Here is a 14,469-nt window from a genome sequence, read left to right as displayed (position 1 = left end):
GGTGATTTTCCCTTTAACAGTTCCCAGTCCTCTTCTCACTGATCCAGCTTCGCATAGCCCTATTCTGCTGATATACTGAATTCTTCATGGTGAATCCACGCTAGCTCCCTTCTCATGGTGACAGTTATCACTCTGGGTTTTTCCTGAACTTTACCCCTAAATGTAGGGTAGTGTTTCTACATGCCCAGGTAGCTTTTTGTGACTCCCCTGCACTTTAACAGAATGCATTATCTATTCCGTGCCAGTGGCTCATTTACCACGGGAGGTAGTCTAACATCTTTCTGTCCCTGTTATTGACAACCTTGGGAATCATGTAGTTTATTTAGGAAACTACTCTCTGTTACCTCACAGTGTCACAAGTCACAATGACAGACCACCAGGGCTGTCTGCACGGCTCTCTATATGACACAAGGTGAGACATGTCCGTGATAACAATTTCTAGTACATGCATCTGGCTTAACATGAAAATTTGAGCACGATGCAAATTAAAATATTTCCTTCCTCACAGAATAAATAAATGGTAGTTATAAAAGAAAAAAAACTGTAAGAAATATGGTAGTTAGTTTAGGATGGAAAAGAAATATGATTATGATTATAGTTTTATTACCTCATCTCACCACCTCCCTGTGTTCACATAACAAAAATCCAAGTCATTAAATATGTTTACTTTCAAGTGTTCATCTTTTTGAAAAAAAGTATATTACTGCCATTTAAGAACTTTATTATGATATCCTATCCCACATTTCATAAATTTAGAAAAAAAGGAAAACTAGAGAGAAGTTAGTCGAAGCATGTGAAAATTATCCAAGTCTTCTATTTTCAAAAAGTAATCATGCACTAGGAAAGGCTTTGTGAAATAAGTACGCTTGGCTGTTTTATTACAAATAATTTATTCAGAAAACTCATTTATTCATCATTCTTACAGCTTCATTATCGGCTGGTTTATTTGGCTGTTATCTGGTGTTGTCTTTCTTCTCCCGAGGCAACAGCAAGCAAAGCTTTAGTTGTGACTCTCCACACATCCTTCGAGCCTCCTCACACCTGGGTAGAAAAAGTCTCATTTTGTCCATACCTTTACAGTCCCGTCTGTGCTGCCAGTCAAAAGCCGGGTCTCATTTGCATCCAAGGCCATGGTGCTGATCTCTGCATTGCCATGGCAACCAGAAAACTGTTTGATTTTCTGCCCGGTTTCTATCATCCAGAAGGAAACAGTAGACCCCACATCAGAGCTGATTACCTAGGGGAAAATAGCATAGGGGAGAAATTAAATACAGTTTCAGGATCAACCACTTCCATTTCAATAAAAAAAAAATATCTTGACTATGCATTTTCACTGCTGAGATCCCCCGGCAGTTAAGCACAGTTTTTGCAATGTGTTTTCCTTCTGTTTGTTAAGCTGATAACATTTCAATTTGTAGGCCAGAGCTGAAGTAATGAAGTCATGATTCTCTTTATTATAGAAAATAGTTATCTGTTTCCTTTACCCACCACGCAGCCTGACTGTCTAGAGGCCATCTTGACTTAATACCTCACTGCCAATAAACATGTAAATCTTTCACATTTATTAAAGAAAGGCAAATCTCGTTACTATGCTATTGCGACACTACTTACTAAATAAATTGGAACTTTTAATTTGTGATCTACTTCCATGTAACATTAACAAAACGAGACAATTCAGGCCACACTGGGAAGTAGTTAAAGTCAACAAGTTACTGGACCTGTTACTTTTTTATGTCATCAGTCCTTTTCTTCCTTTTTTACTCAGAGTGGTGTGTGTGTGTGTGTGTGTGTGTGTGTGTGTGTGTGTGTGTGTGTGTATCTATATGTGCCTGTGTGTCTTTCTGTGTGTGTTTTACAATTATTCATGTATCACTAAAACCAAAGAGCACAGGTTAAATACAAATACATATATACATATATACTTCAAGAAGAAAACAACAAAACAAATGCTGGGATGAACAAGATTAAATACGATAAGAATGAGAAAATATGAGTTTGATAGAGGCATGTCAACCACATCTTTCCACTCTAGATATGCAACATCTATAAGGCATTTTTTGTTAAAACTCCTTTACCAGTGAGACTGTAGAGGTCTAGTTAATGAAAGAAAACTGATAAGCACATAAACATGTAGACAGTAATTCATCTAGGGTAATACCTTGCTTTTGAGAAGACAAAGTATTTCCCTTCTGTTTACATGTTAAGTGTCATTCGATAAATGCAAACGTTTTATTTCAGACCACACATGTGGAGGGAATCTAATGTGTGTTAGTAAGGATAACACTGGTGGTCATCATAAACACGTGTATGCATTCTACAGGCACTTGCTGAATATCCAGACTGTAGCAGTAGGACTTTAATGATGAATTCCTAGTTTCAAAAACTCTAGATCTATGGATTAAAACCTCCATGTAGAGTCTAGGGGGATGGTTCAGTCTGTAAAGAGCTTGTCACACAAGCATGAGGAACTGAGATCTTTAAAAACGAGCATGGACACAGCAGCCCACTGCACTTATCCTAATGATCACTAGCAAACTTAGTAAGTCCATGGTTTTATCAATGATTCTTGACAGGTAATTCTTTTTTCCCACCTTTTGTAACTAGTCTTGTTACTCAAGGTGAGGGTTACACAGTGTGACCTACCATTATCCATTGCAGAATCCTATGATATTTAAATTTCATTTAAAAGAAATGAGGACTTCTTATTGAAAAACATTGGTGAAATTTGGTGAAAGCCAAGTTCAATGCATGTGAAGGAACAAAGAAATTAGGTGTCTCAGGGTTTCTATTGCTCTGGTCAAGCTCTATGACCAATGATGTGGGATTCCCCGCTATATGCTGTGAATACCATTGTTTAATACAGAAACTGTTTGGGGGGAGGCCTATAGCAGAGCTATAGGAGAACAGCACTAGGTGGGAAAACTAAACTGAATGCTGGGAAAAAGGAGTCGGAATCACAGAAAAGCCATATAACCCCACTGGGGTCTGACAAAACTTTATCCGGTAAGCCACAGCCATGTGGTGATACACAGGTTAATAAAAGTGGGTTAAATTAAGATTTAAGAGTTAGCCAATAAGAAACTAGTGCTAATGGCCAAGCAGTGTTTTAAGTAATATAGTTTCTGTGTGATTATTTTGGGGATAACCATGGACTTAACATGGACTCAAAGCCCACCCCCAGTGACAACATCCCTCCAAAAGGCCACATTATAATTATTCCCAAACAATTCCACTAACTGGGCATGCACATTCAAGCAATGAGCCTATGGGAGCTATTCCTATGCAAACAACCACAATCCCTTACATTAATCACTAATTAAGAAAATGCCACACAGGCTTTCCCATAATGTGACCTTGTGGAGCCATGTTTTTTTTTTTTCAATTTGTTTCCTCCTCTCAGAGGACTCTAGCTTGTGACAAGTTGACATACAACTAGGACATAGTCATTGGAAACATGATCACATAGCAACTGTGAATTGTCTGGACAGAATGTTCTTCACAAGACTGGAGGTAGCAATAATTGATCATGGATTAAGAAAGCAGTCACATGGGGCCCAACCTCTCATTGATAAACTATTGGCAACTGAAAAATTCTGGAAGACAGGGAATTGTTGTTTTCAGTGTGTGCCCAGTCAAGGGATCCACTGGAAAGTTCCAACCTTGTGGTATCACAGACAATTCTGCTTAAAATAACTGAGTCACAAAATAAACCAAAAGTGATATGCATGTAATAAAGGAACATAAAGGCAGAAATGTATATGGCAGGAGTATAAAGAGTGGGTGGGGCCAAGAGGAGTTGGAATGTATTAAGTATATACATGTATGAAATTGTCAAAGAAAAAAGTTCATGAGTTAAAAAATGAGAGAAAGGTCATAGATATTAAAAAGGAGAAGACTGCTTCAGAGGCTGTTGTTGGTAGAGACACCTCTACCAGAAGAGCAGAGAACAGAGTCGGGTTGCAAGAAGACCACTCAGAGCCAGCTGGAATCATGCATGTAAGAGAGTCTTGGCTAAGCAAGTCATTCTAAAGGCAGAAAGGAGAGGAGGGGTTGAAAGAAGTAACAAACTGTTGGTAAAGTTTATGTTTCAGAGAAACAGAAAAGAATCAGGATCAGATCTCTTTTAAACTTTGTTAATTCCGATTAAATGATTCCTTAAATGCCATAAAATGTTTCTATTAAGCTAGGGGAAAACTTCAAAGTTGAATGGCCTATATCTTTGAACTAATGCGACCGAATAATTTCATCATCCTAAGCATAGGATTGTTTCCACTTGATTTTGTTTGGGCAGCCAGAATCTCCAGCAAGTGTGCTTAAGTCTGTCTGTCTCACTAGTTAACTGTCTGAAGTTGGGCATGAAAGTCAATCATATTAATTAACCTCTATAGGCATTACTTTACCCATCTCCGAGGCAGAGATAATTACAACGTGCACAAACCTTGTTAAAAGTGCTTAAAGAAACTAATGTTTGTAAATCGATAACTACAGCATATGGCATTGCTGCAAATAAGCTATAAAAGTCAGCTGTGTCACCTTTCTACGGCTCCTTTGTCTAGGCTATTATTGATGCTCGTTTATCTTTTATATTCAAATTAATTAAAGAAAAATAATATATGACTTTCTGATACCACAACAAAGAATGAAGATGATTATAATTTTAGAAACTAGAGTTCAACGTACATTGAAATTTCAAATATATCATGGCTCTTATCTTACATAATCATTATTTATTTGATTCACAATTTTTTACATAGATAAAGTAATTTGATCAAATTCACTCTCTTACTTTGTTATCCTCTCTTAGTCCCTTTCACTCCTAACAAACTTCTTCTTCAAACTAGTCTCCCGCCTGTCATGTTTTTCATGTCGTGTGTGTGTGTGTGTGTGTGTGCAAGTTGTGCATGTGTGTCTGTGTGTCATGCACTATATTTAATTAGAGTTGCCTATATAAGCATGGAAGGGAGAGTATTTAACTGAACAGTGATGGCAACTTTCCAGACTCTACATCACCGAGTAACTAACTATTAACGAAAACTCCTCAGGGAGAGGTAGGGTCACATGAGTTTCTCTCCCACCCATAATGAATTATTGACAGGCCAAGTCAGGTGTTGAGCAGGTAAGCGCAGCTGTTAGAAGTTCTGTCATGAAGTAGCCACAAAATGCCCAGAAGACAATGCTACATAAATTCTAAGGGATTACGATTCCGTACTCTTTAAATAAATACAACATTCTCTGAGCATAAAAAGCAATTTGTGATAGTAGTCTTGTAAGAAAAGACTAAAGTTTGTGAAGTATTTTTTAATTGTTTTCAAATCAAATTAATCAAGTAGTATATGTCCAGTACTAAAAGATGACTATTCTCCAGCAGAAATATACATGAAAGTATATTTGTTTATATAAAGTTGACATTTAAAAGCCATGTTGAAAAATTTGCCCCTCTACCCTTTCACCTATGTAGACAGTTGTTCTGAGATCAGTAACGACCACCTTCTGTTGCACTGTTTATTTAAAGTTGACATTTAAAAGTCATGATAAAAAATTTGCCCCCTACTGTTTCACCTATGTAGACATTTGTTCTGGGATCAGCAATGACCACCCTCTGATGCATGACGCATCCCCTCCCCTGCCCACCTGCTTGAGCTCCAGCATACCAGTCATCCATTTTTATCACACTTCTCTGCTCCTTTAGGGCTAAGGCATGAAACCTGAATCAACAGTGACAACAGCAGACAGCCAGTCTGATTCCATTATATGAAAATCTGCCTTCCCGTGCTGAAGGCAAGAAAGCGGGGCATGGAAATCGACCATGTCACAAATACTCACTCTGCTTTTACTAGCTTCTACTCTTCTAGGGCAACACTGGAAAATTAGAGAAACAAAGCATCTGAAAAGAAGCATCTGAAACAAAGCATCTTACTAAACATCTTTCATGTTTAGTAAGAGTACAGTTAATATATAATCGCAGATTGGGAAAGTAATTTAATTCCAAGACACTGGGGACTTTGTTTTAAGCTAGTGATTTTTATAAGCAATAAAGTCCAGCATAAATACTGGCAACAAACTGGTGAGCTTCCTTTTGACTACAGCAAATCTCTTTAAGCATGTGGTTCAAACCTGCTTGTCTTTTATGGGAGTAAACCTCAGCCACTGTTGACTTGCATTCCAGTGCAAATGGGCCTCACATGCTGGCCTGCTGTGATAAGAACATAATGCATTCTATGTATTGAGCTTGTAAGTGTCTAAGAAGGTGTGGGATCTTTCTGTCTCTCTCTTCTAAGGCTGTCACAGCTAATCAGACCATTTCAAGAAAGCAGAAGCTATATCCATGTCACCTAATTGTCTTCTTGCAATTTCACAAATAGCAGGCAAAGTGAGTCATCCTTCATCTGCATCCCGAGTTGGGGTCTAAGTAACAGCAGGAATCCAAAGTGATAGCAGCAGATGCCATTGACTACCAGGGGATGGAGATGTGTTATTTAATTGCTGCTTATAATGGTATTTCTTTTAGTCCATGCTATTTATGGCTCCATAACAGGAAGCAGGCGACTTCCTTTATTCTCATTTTCTGTCACATCACTAGGGGATATATCTCAGTAAGTGGAGAGATGGGGAGAATGCTAACATACCATGAACTAGCATATAAACTGGATTCCAATATTTTAAGGCAACCATTCTCCATCTATAAATTTTGTTCCTCAGATTTTGCCTCTTCCAATGTTAATTTGTAGTTACTATTTCATATTAATTCCTTGGATTCATTGATCACCATATGCTTACAAGTATTTCTAAGACTTACCTAAATTAATGAAAGGCTCTGTATCACCTTTGATGAGAAAAGAGAGAGGAAAATGTGACGCAACAAAAAGTAAATGAAGAAAGGGGAGAAAAAGAAGCAGGGCAAATAGAGAAAATGTATTAATTATAAGTATTATATAGAAGTATAGTTCAGGTGGAAGCAGAGAGAACTTTGGGTGGGTTGAAAATTAAAGCAAGACCTAACTGACATGAAGGAATGAGTTATGCAGAGAACTGGGAGACAAGAACTTCAGGCAACAGAGAGAGCAGTTCAGAAACCCTTCAAAGAGTAGCAAGGAGGTGCGCAACACTTCCAAGGTGTGATGGTGTGGTGGTGTCATGGAGGAAAAGCACCACCAGCTGAGTCTGCCTGTAGACAGTACACAGGGCTTCAGAATACCCCAAAGAGCTCCGCATCACCACTTATGACAAAAGCATTTAATATAATGCATATTCTTAAACATTTCGTTTGTCTTGTTGTTATATTGTTTTGTTTTTTTGAGACAGGGTTTCTCTGTGTAAGAGTTCTGGCCGTCCTGAAACTAGTTCTGTAGACCAGGCTGGACTTGTCTACAGACTCACAGAGATCTGCCTGCCCCTGCCTTCCAAGTGTTGGGCTTAAAGGTGTGTACTATCACTGTCTACCATACTCGTTGAATTATTAAATAATATATATATATATATATAGTTGTTTAAAGGAAAATAATGTGTAGAATAATTCAATACATACGTACAAATATATATGTGTTTGTTCACTTGTCTAAGAATAAAATAATTCATGAATCTTGCCCCTTCTATCCAGTTCTATCCAGAACTATGTTCATGCCCTTGCATTTCCCTGTTTGATTTGGGAATCTCAGAGGGGTCATTGCCCGCCTCAGAGAACCAGAATTCAGAGGAAAAATGGACTGCATTTGGACCTGGCGGGTCGAAGAGTGAGAGGCTGGGGCCAGTCGTTTCAGTACCCTGAACTCAAATTAGGGAGAGGTTAGTGGGATGAGGGGGTCGACAGGCACATATAATAGATGGCCTCTTCAGTGAAAACTTAAATTTCCTCACAGGCCACAGTGAGGAGCCCCTCTTAGCCAAGGGTTCTCTTTCTACTAGCCAGGCTGTGCAGTTCTTAACGCTGGTGGTGAAGGCTCTCCCTGGTGGACAGAGGCCATGGCCCTTGCTTTCGGTTCTTAGCTATGGGGGGGGGGGGTATAGAATATTCTTAGGTATGGGGGGTACAGAATGTTGGGACCAGGCTGACCTCAGGCTCTTCCCTATTTTGCATCGTCGTGGGTGGTAGGTAGCATAGTAGCACCAAGGGATTGTGTTTACCAACTTGATTGATGCCTAAAATTACCAGGTGTTACTGCCTCTTAGGCAAGGTGGACCATGTGGATCTGCTCTGGAGGAGCGCTGGGGGGGGACCCCATGAAGAACTCCTTTGTGCCTTCTGGGTGGAGTTGGTGGTAAGTTATTAGAAAAAAAAAACTTCTGCAAATATTTAATTTCAGGAACAGGCAATCCTTTGGCTGCCCCAATGAAGTGCTTTTCTGTTTCAATTAATAAAAAGTGGAGCAGTCCACTGTGCCCCCTCCCAGTCACTTCTAGGGACACCCCACCCTCTGCATTTATAAGCAAGCTCGGAGAAACTTATAATTGTATCTTATATACTGCAATTGCAGCAGCACTTACATTATAAAAAATAAATAAAATAACCCTGAAAGATGCTCATCAAATCCAGAAAGTTGAGTAGGTAGACAAGGAGGGGTGGGAGGGTACTTTTAGTATAGTTTTCCTTTTACCCTTTTGGTAAGAGTGTTACTTCTTCCAAATAGCACGCAGTAAAATAAGTACATGTATAGGTGAGCATGCAAGTGTGTGTGTGTGTGTGTGTGTGTGTGTGTGTGTGTGTGTGTGTGTACTAGTGAAGCTAGTGAAACCCATAAGACTGGGGTAAATCATAAGCCTTTATCATATGATTAGAGCACATGATATCAGGACTGATTTATAGTCAATTACACTTTTGAGTTGGCCAATGACAAAAAGTTGTGTAAACACAAAATGTGTCCCTTGGAACCTAACAATAAGGCAACAAGGAGAATAGTGTGATTAGTTTTCTTTCTAGTTCTGCTCAAAAGAGAATCTTCCTGACTTTGTGCTGAACATAGTGCTAAAATTGCGGCACGTCTTGTAAGGCAGAGATAAAGCGTCCGCCGAGGCTACCTTACCTCCAATTATACAGTTACTGAGAGAATTAACACTGGAACTATTGAAATCCTCATGCAACTTTATTCTCATCAGTCCACCTCACCCATATAAAAAGATGTGCAAAAATGACGGTAGGACCTGTGACTCAATATTCAATGAATTATTTTATTTGGGATTGATTTCCTAGGAAAGTGAGACTTGATCCTCAGAAACACTATCACTCTGAATAAAGTTTCAAGTCCCAGTTTGAAAAATTTCCACAGCCCATGATCTGTGCTCCTTTTCAGGGACACCCACCGACAAGGATGATGGGAGCACAGAAGGAAGCCAGATGGTCACTCTCAAACAAATTCCTTGAAGTAACCATAGATGAGATTAATACGTGTGCACTTGGAGGGTAGATAATGCTAAAATTCAACGGGCAGGCTGCATATTAAATTATCAAATATGGACATCCTCTAACTTAGAAATCCATTTTCAAGGACTTCTTCTAATCAATAAAATCTTGAGTATGAATATATTTACATGTAAAAACATCATAAGGGCAAAATAACCAACAAAGAAAGGGGATTTATAAAAAATCAGATACTAAAAGATACTACTCTGCCTCTTAAAAATATTATAAGGTGAGAGATGGGGAGGTGACTGTTCAGCTGAAGTGTTCAACATGAAAGCGTGAGGGCCATAGCTCAACATCTGTGTAAATGTGCACGATTACCCGTCTTTAGTCCCAGGACTAAGGATTCCTAGATCAGGCTGGCTATCAAAGCTAGTTATATTAATGTACTCCAGGTTCACTGAGAACCCCTGCCTTAAGATTTATATATGGTGGAGAGCAGTGGAAGAAGACACCAGATGTCAACCTCTGGCCTTGAAACACACACACACACACACACACACACACACACACACACACACAAAATGTGTGGGAGAATGATGAAGTAGTTCTAGGTTTAGAACTAGGTAAGAAAACCCTTTTCAATATATTACTAATTTAAAAAGTGTGTCACACAACCATACTTGTGTGAGATAGTCTCTGCACAGAGTGATCATAAAACTTGTTGACAAAGCCTCCTTTCTTAGCTGAGCTTCACTGCATTGTTTCAATTTCTTATAATTAGCATGTAGTACTTACAGATGATATCTTCTACAAGCTAGTAATTCTGATAAAACTATCAAACATTATTTATGTCCAAATTCAGCGACACCTATCTAACTTGACTACAAATATATTAAACAAGGGGGAAGACAATTGAAATCATGTTCTGTAAAACCACATGAACTTGCATTAATAAGAGGAGCATCAGAATCATGAAGCAGAAAATTTGCCTATTCAATTTCATATTACATACTAGAAATACATATTTTTTAAATTCCCACCAATTATGAGTTTCTAAGTAAACTTTTATCTAAGAAACCTGTGCTTTTGGCATACTAAGCTCCAAAGGTCAAAGGTTTTTCTGTGGTCTTCCTCATCAGGTCGCTCTTGTTCTCTGGCTGCCTGTGAGGTTGTGGGGTTGCCTTTAACAGACTCTGCCTGGCTTAGCACCTTCTCTTAGAAAGGAGCTTTGCAGGGGCATGGAAATACATTCTCAGAAATATGCCAAGCTGCTTTTTTACAAGGTTATGGTGGGGGTCCTGTCTGAAACCCAGCAGGGATGAAATAATATTAAAACGTGGTCAAAATGCTAAAATGGCAACATAAGAGAAGGTTATTGTCAAATTTAGTCAAAACAAAAGTCTTCAAGATGGCACAAAAGGAGACAGGTGTAGAGCCAACGGGCTACATTCTGGACTTCGGGCACATGCTTCAAACAAAAGATGAAGGTATTTGAGAAAGTTACAAAGAAAATCAGATTCCTCAAAGTAATGATAGTCACGGGAAGAGCTACGGAGCCTATTCCAGCAAGGAGAACTAGAGGCAGGGCCTTGCTGGGAGGAGAATTGCAGTCAGACACCACCAAGGCATCCTGGAAATGGCACAGTGCTTCATTCTGATCCTGAATTCTCTCAGACGCACATTTAGGAAAGTGAAGCCAGTAATCTGCCCAGTATCGCAACTCTCACATTTCGACCTCAGTCTTTCTCAAAAACCTTCCATCTTGAGCTCTGTTTACAATTTTATAAATCATTGCAGAATCAAAATGGCTTTCATTTGTATTCAATAAAATATATACATAAATATAAATAGTGGAGGCAAATTTACATTCATTATGTATAAATGCATCACATTGTACATTTAAAATACAACAGCATGCACCCCCTTAACTGCTAGGGCAATGATGTCATCAGCCACCGGGTAAAGCCTTTTCACCTCAGAGCTGTGGAGGAACTGACAGGAAAACTACTCCTGCCATCTCCGACTCCCTGAAGATTTCAGGCACCCAGGGATTGAGCTCACAAGATGAGAACTATTTCAGCCTCGAGTCTGTGCTTTGTTTTCTGAGATCAAACCGAAACATCGGTGAACAGTGTCCATCCTCTGGCTTCAAGCTGTGTAGCCAGCCCATCTGGGCTCCCATAAGAATTCCCAAACTGATCGGCTCCTGAAGTTCACAGTGCGCACTGAGCTTCGCTGCTGCTCGGGTGGTGTCTTCTGGATGGCGCTAACGCTTTTTCTTCGAGATTGCCATGCTAGCTTGTAGGGCATTCCCCAACTCCTACTCAAAGCCCCAAAGCCCCCATTGCTCACTTTTCCATCCCTCTCTTCCTTCATTTTCAATTCTGTGATGCATCTGAGAGTAAGACATAGGCTAGCCCTAGACGACAGTCTCCCTGAGTTTTTAGGGGTTGCGGGATAAGGATGACAGATTACTAACTTTTGCTTCATTTTTAACACCTGATACCTCTTCAAAGCATGTTATTTGCTTTGTCCAGCTACTCTGAAGTAGTAACCTGTTAAGGACTGTAGGAATACAATTTTCTCTGTACTTCCCTAGAGTATATTCCTGAAATGTAATGGTAAAGTGTTTTTTAGTCAGCTTAGAAGCTAAGGAAGGTTGTTGATTCAATACACAGAACCTGTGTGCTTCAAAGTTATTTTTTAGTTATTTACGATGTAAGGCATGGCAACAAATAGAGATGCGCTTGACTCCACAGGGATGCTGTCTGAATCATCTGTCACACGGGCGGGCATATCCCTTTGTGTCTATTGCCTGCCTGTGGAACCTTGGTTTTATTTTCAACTCCCAAGTGGAAGATTCCAGTTGTTTTCTGTATGTTGCCAGCTGAACGCCTCACGGAGTGCGGCTCATCTTATAACCAGACAACACAGGATCTTAAGGATCTACACACAAGCCTGGCATTTTCACTTTGCAGATCTCAATTAACAGAATGTTCTCTAGGAAACAAAGGCAGCCAGCTCTCAGCAGCCACCAGGGAGCCAAACGAACCAGTCGCCTTCATGAAGTTCCGTAAAACATTTGCGGGGGAATGTTGTTGTGCAGATGGAATTGGCACGGAATTGTTTTGTCAAGGATTTTTATCTCCCAGAATAACCAGAAAACAGAGCGTTTGAAGCGGTGACATGACACAATGCTCATTATTAACAAAGTGCTTTCCGTGTCTCCGAGCCAGAGCAGACGCCTCTCCAGCCTTTGGAAGCAAGAATGGGTTGGAGTTACAGCTTACTTGTTCACGAGCTGGAGATCTGTTTCCTGACCCACTCCCACTCTGTTGTTTCCACGGGGCCTGAGGTGAGCATGGCAGGAGACTACATGCCAGTGGTGCCTGGAAACCAGACTCACAAAGGACCCCACCACCAGCTTCTCCGGCTGGAAGAAGTTGCCCTCTCCAGGAAGGGCCGGGATCTGTGTGGCCTCAAGCTCCCAAGGAGCTAAGCTTCATTGAGATTCAGGTAGCGATCTCATAAGCAGAGGCTGCAGTGTCATTTAAGTGGAAGGAGGCAAACAACACCCGTGCTGCATACCAAGTGGAATCACATTTAACTGAATCATTTCCTTATGAATATATTCCAGGCTGCTGCTTTGAGCCACTGGTGCAAAATATGCTGGGGCAAAATGGATCTCTGCTAATTACATTTCATGCATATTTCAGAAATTTCCATGAGGATGCAAGGGGGTGGTGATCTTAACAGAAAATTTTATAACTATGTTAAACTGCAATTTGGCTCAAAACCTGAACTAGAGGTTAATGAAGATGGGTATGACTATGTTCTGGGTTGTGCTGGCTTTAACCAAAAGACTGTGATTCCTGATAACTCTATTGGTGCTGTTTTGTGACAAGCAGACAATGACATTCCCCTTGGAATCCACCTGGACAAACACAGACGCTGCAGAAGAGTATGTGGTGTTCAATCGTTTCCTGCCTGTGTGCTATTTATTAGATTCACCATTATATTTTTAATTATAATTTTAAAATTATAATATAATTATACCATTTCCCCCTTCCCTTTCCTTCCACCAAACCCTTCCAGAAAGTCCTCCCTGGCTATTTTCAATTAATGCCTTTTTATCATTAATTATTGTTATGTACATATATTTATCAAAATATATATTTCTAAATATGTCCTGCTCTGTCTATCTAATGTGACTGGTATGTATGGTTTTGGCAATGACAATTTGGTATTGGATAATCAAATAGTGTGCTCTTCCCTGGGGAAACGATTTCTCCAGTCTCAGCACTCCTTAGTGGCTTTTCGCTTTTTGTCTACGGCCTTGCAGTCTTCCCCTTACCCACTTTGATGTGGTTATTTTTGCGGTCTTTGTTTTATTCATGATGGAAGAACCTACATTTACCACTTTACTAAAGCAATATAATCCCTAAGTATGTTCTAAATAGTTGCCCTTATATCCGTCGGTCAGTGCAGTGCATCCTCTTCATCAAGGGAACTTCTCTTTGCAACAGAAGGTGGCCATCCCCTTTGGTTTTCTACGGGGTTAAATTGAGGAAAGGAACCACTGACCGTGGGGGAATATGTCAAGACTGTTACAGAGAATCAAGTGTCTGTACCTGTTTCAGGAGGGGATGGTAGAGGACACAGGTGACCCCTTTCACATGGCTCTTCACCCTCTTGCTGGTTTCCTTTTTCATGGCCAGCAAGGCAAGCTGGTTATTGAAGGAGATGAAAAGTCGTCCGTGGCTTTCATCAAAGTGAAAAAGGCACCTGTAGTCTTGACCTTTAGGGAAAGCACAAGCTATCCTTTGAATGGACAGCTGGTGTTGAATATCCCAGAGTCTCAAAACCTGGGCAGCAAGTGGTAAAAAGGGGAAATCGAATAAACATGTTAATTATAACTCTGTTCCTGCAGCATCTTTCCATCTCTTCCTTGACTCTTGCTGTAGTCTCTACAGCACTGATTCCTTTGTATTTCAGTCGTGACGCTGGTGCTGTGGGTTCCAATTACCCAAAATACCTAAAAGCTTCTCTAGAGAAAGCACTGAGGGTTCAAATTTAGCATCAAAGTATAGACTTAGTAAAGGTTTGACATAGGCAACAAAACTCTTCCCTAG

General features: G+C 40.0%; 1 protein-coding gene across 4 annotated transcripts in view; it reads right to left on the bottom strand.

Annotated features, from left to right (window-relative positions):
* The window catches only part of Wdr49 (WD repeat domain 49), a 128,011-nt gene that overhangs the window by 56,886 nt on the left and 56,656 nt on the right, over window positions 1-14,469 (bottom strand). For 3 of the 4 annotated variants that reach the window (XM_085682497.2, XM_085682499.2, XM_085682500.2), the window contains exons 7-8: window positions 13,969-14,202; window positions 1,073-1,237 (exon numbers count right to left, since the gene is read on the bottom strand). In XM_085682497.2, the coding sequence (XP_085538623.2) occupies window positions 1,073-1,237; window positions 13,969-14,202 (399 nt within the window). The remainder of the gene's footprint in view (window positions 1-1,072; window positions 1,238-13,968; window positions 14,203-14,469) is intronic. The other variant, XM_085682498.2, reaches the window with a different exon arrangement.

This window comes from Myodes glareolus, chromosome 20 (genome assembly GCF_982192425.1).
Source record: "Myodes glareolus chromosome 20, mMyoGla1.1, whole genome shotgun sequence".
NCBI classification, from domain to species: Eukaryota; Metazoa; Chordata; class Mammalia; order Rodentia; family Cricetidae; genus Myodes; species Myodes glareolus.
The sequence above is the reverse complement of the archived record's forward strand: the minus strand, read 5'-3'. Positions and strand labels throughout refer to the sequence as shown.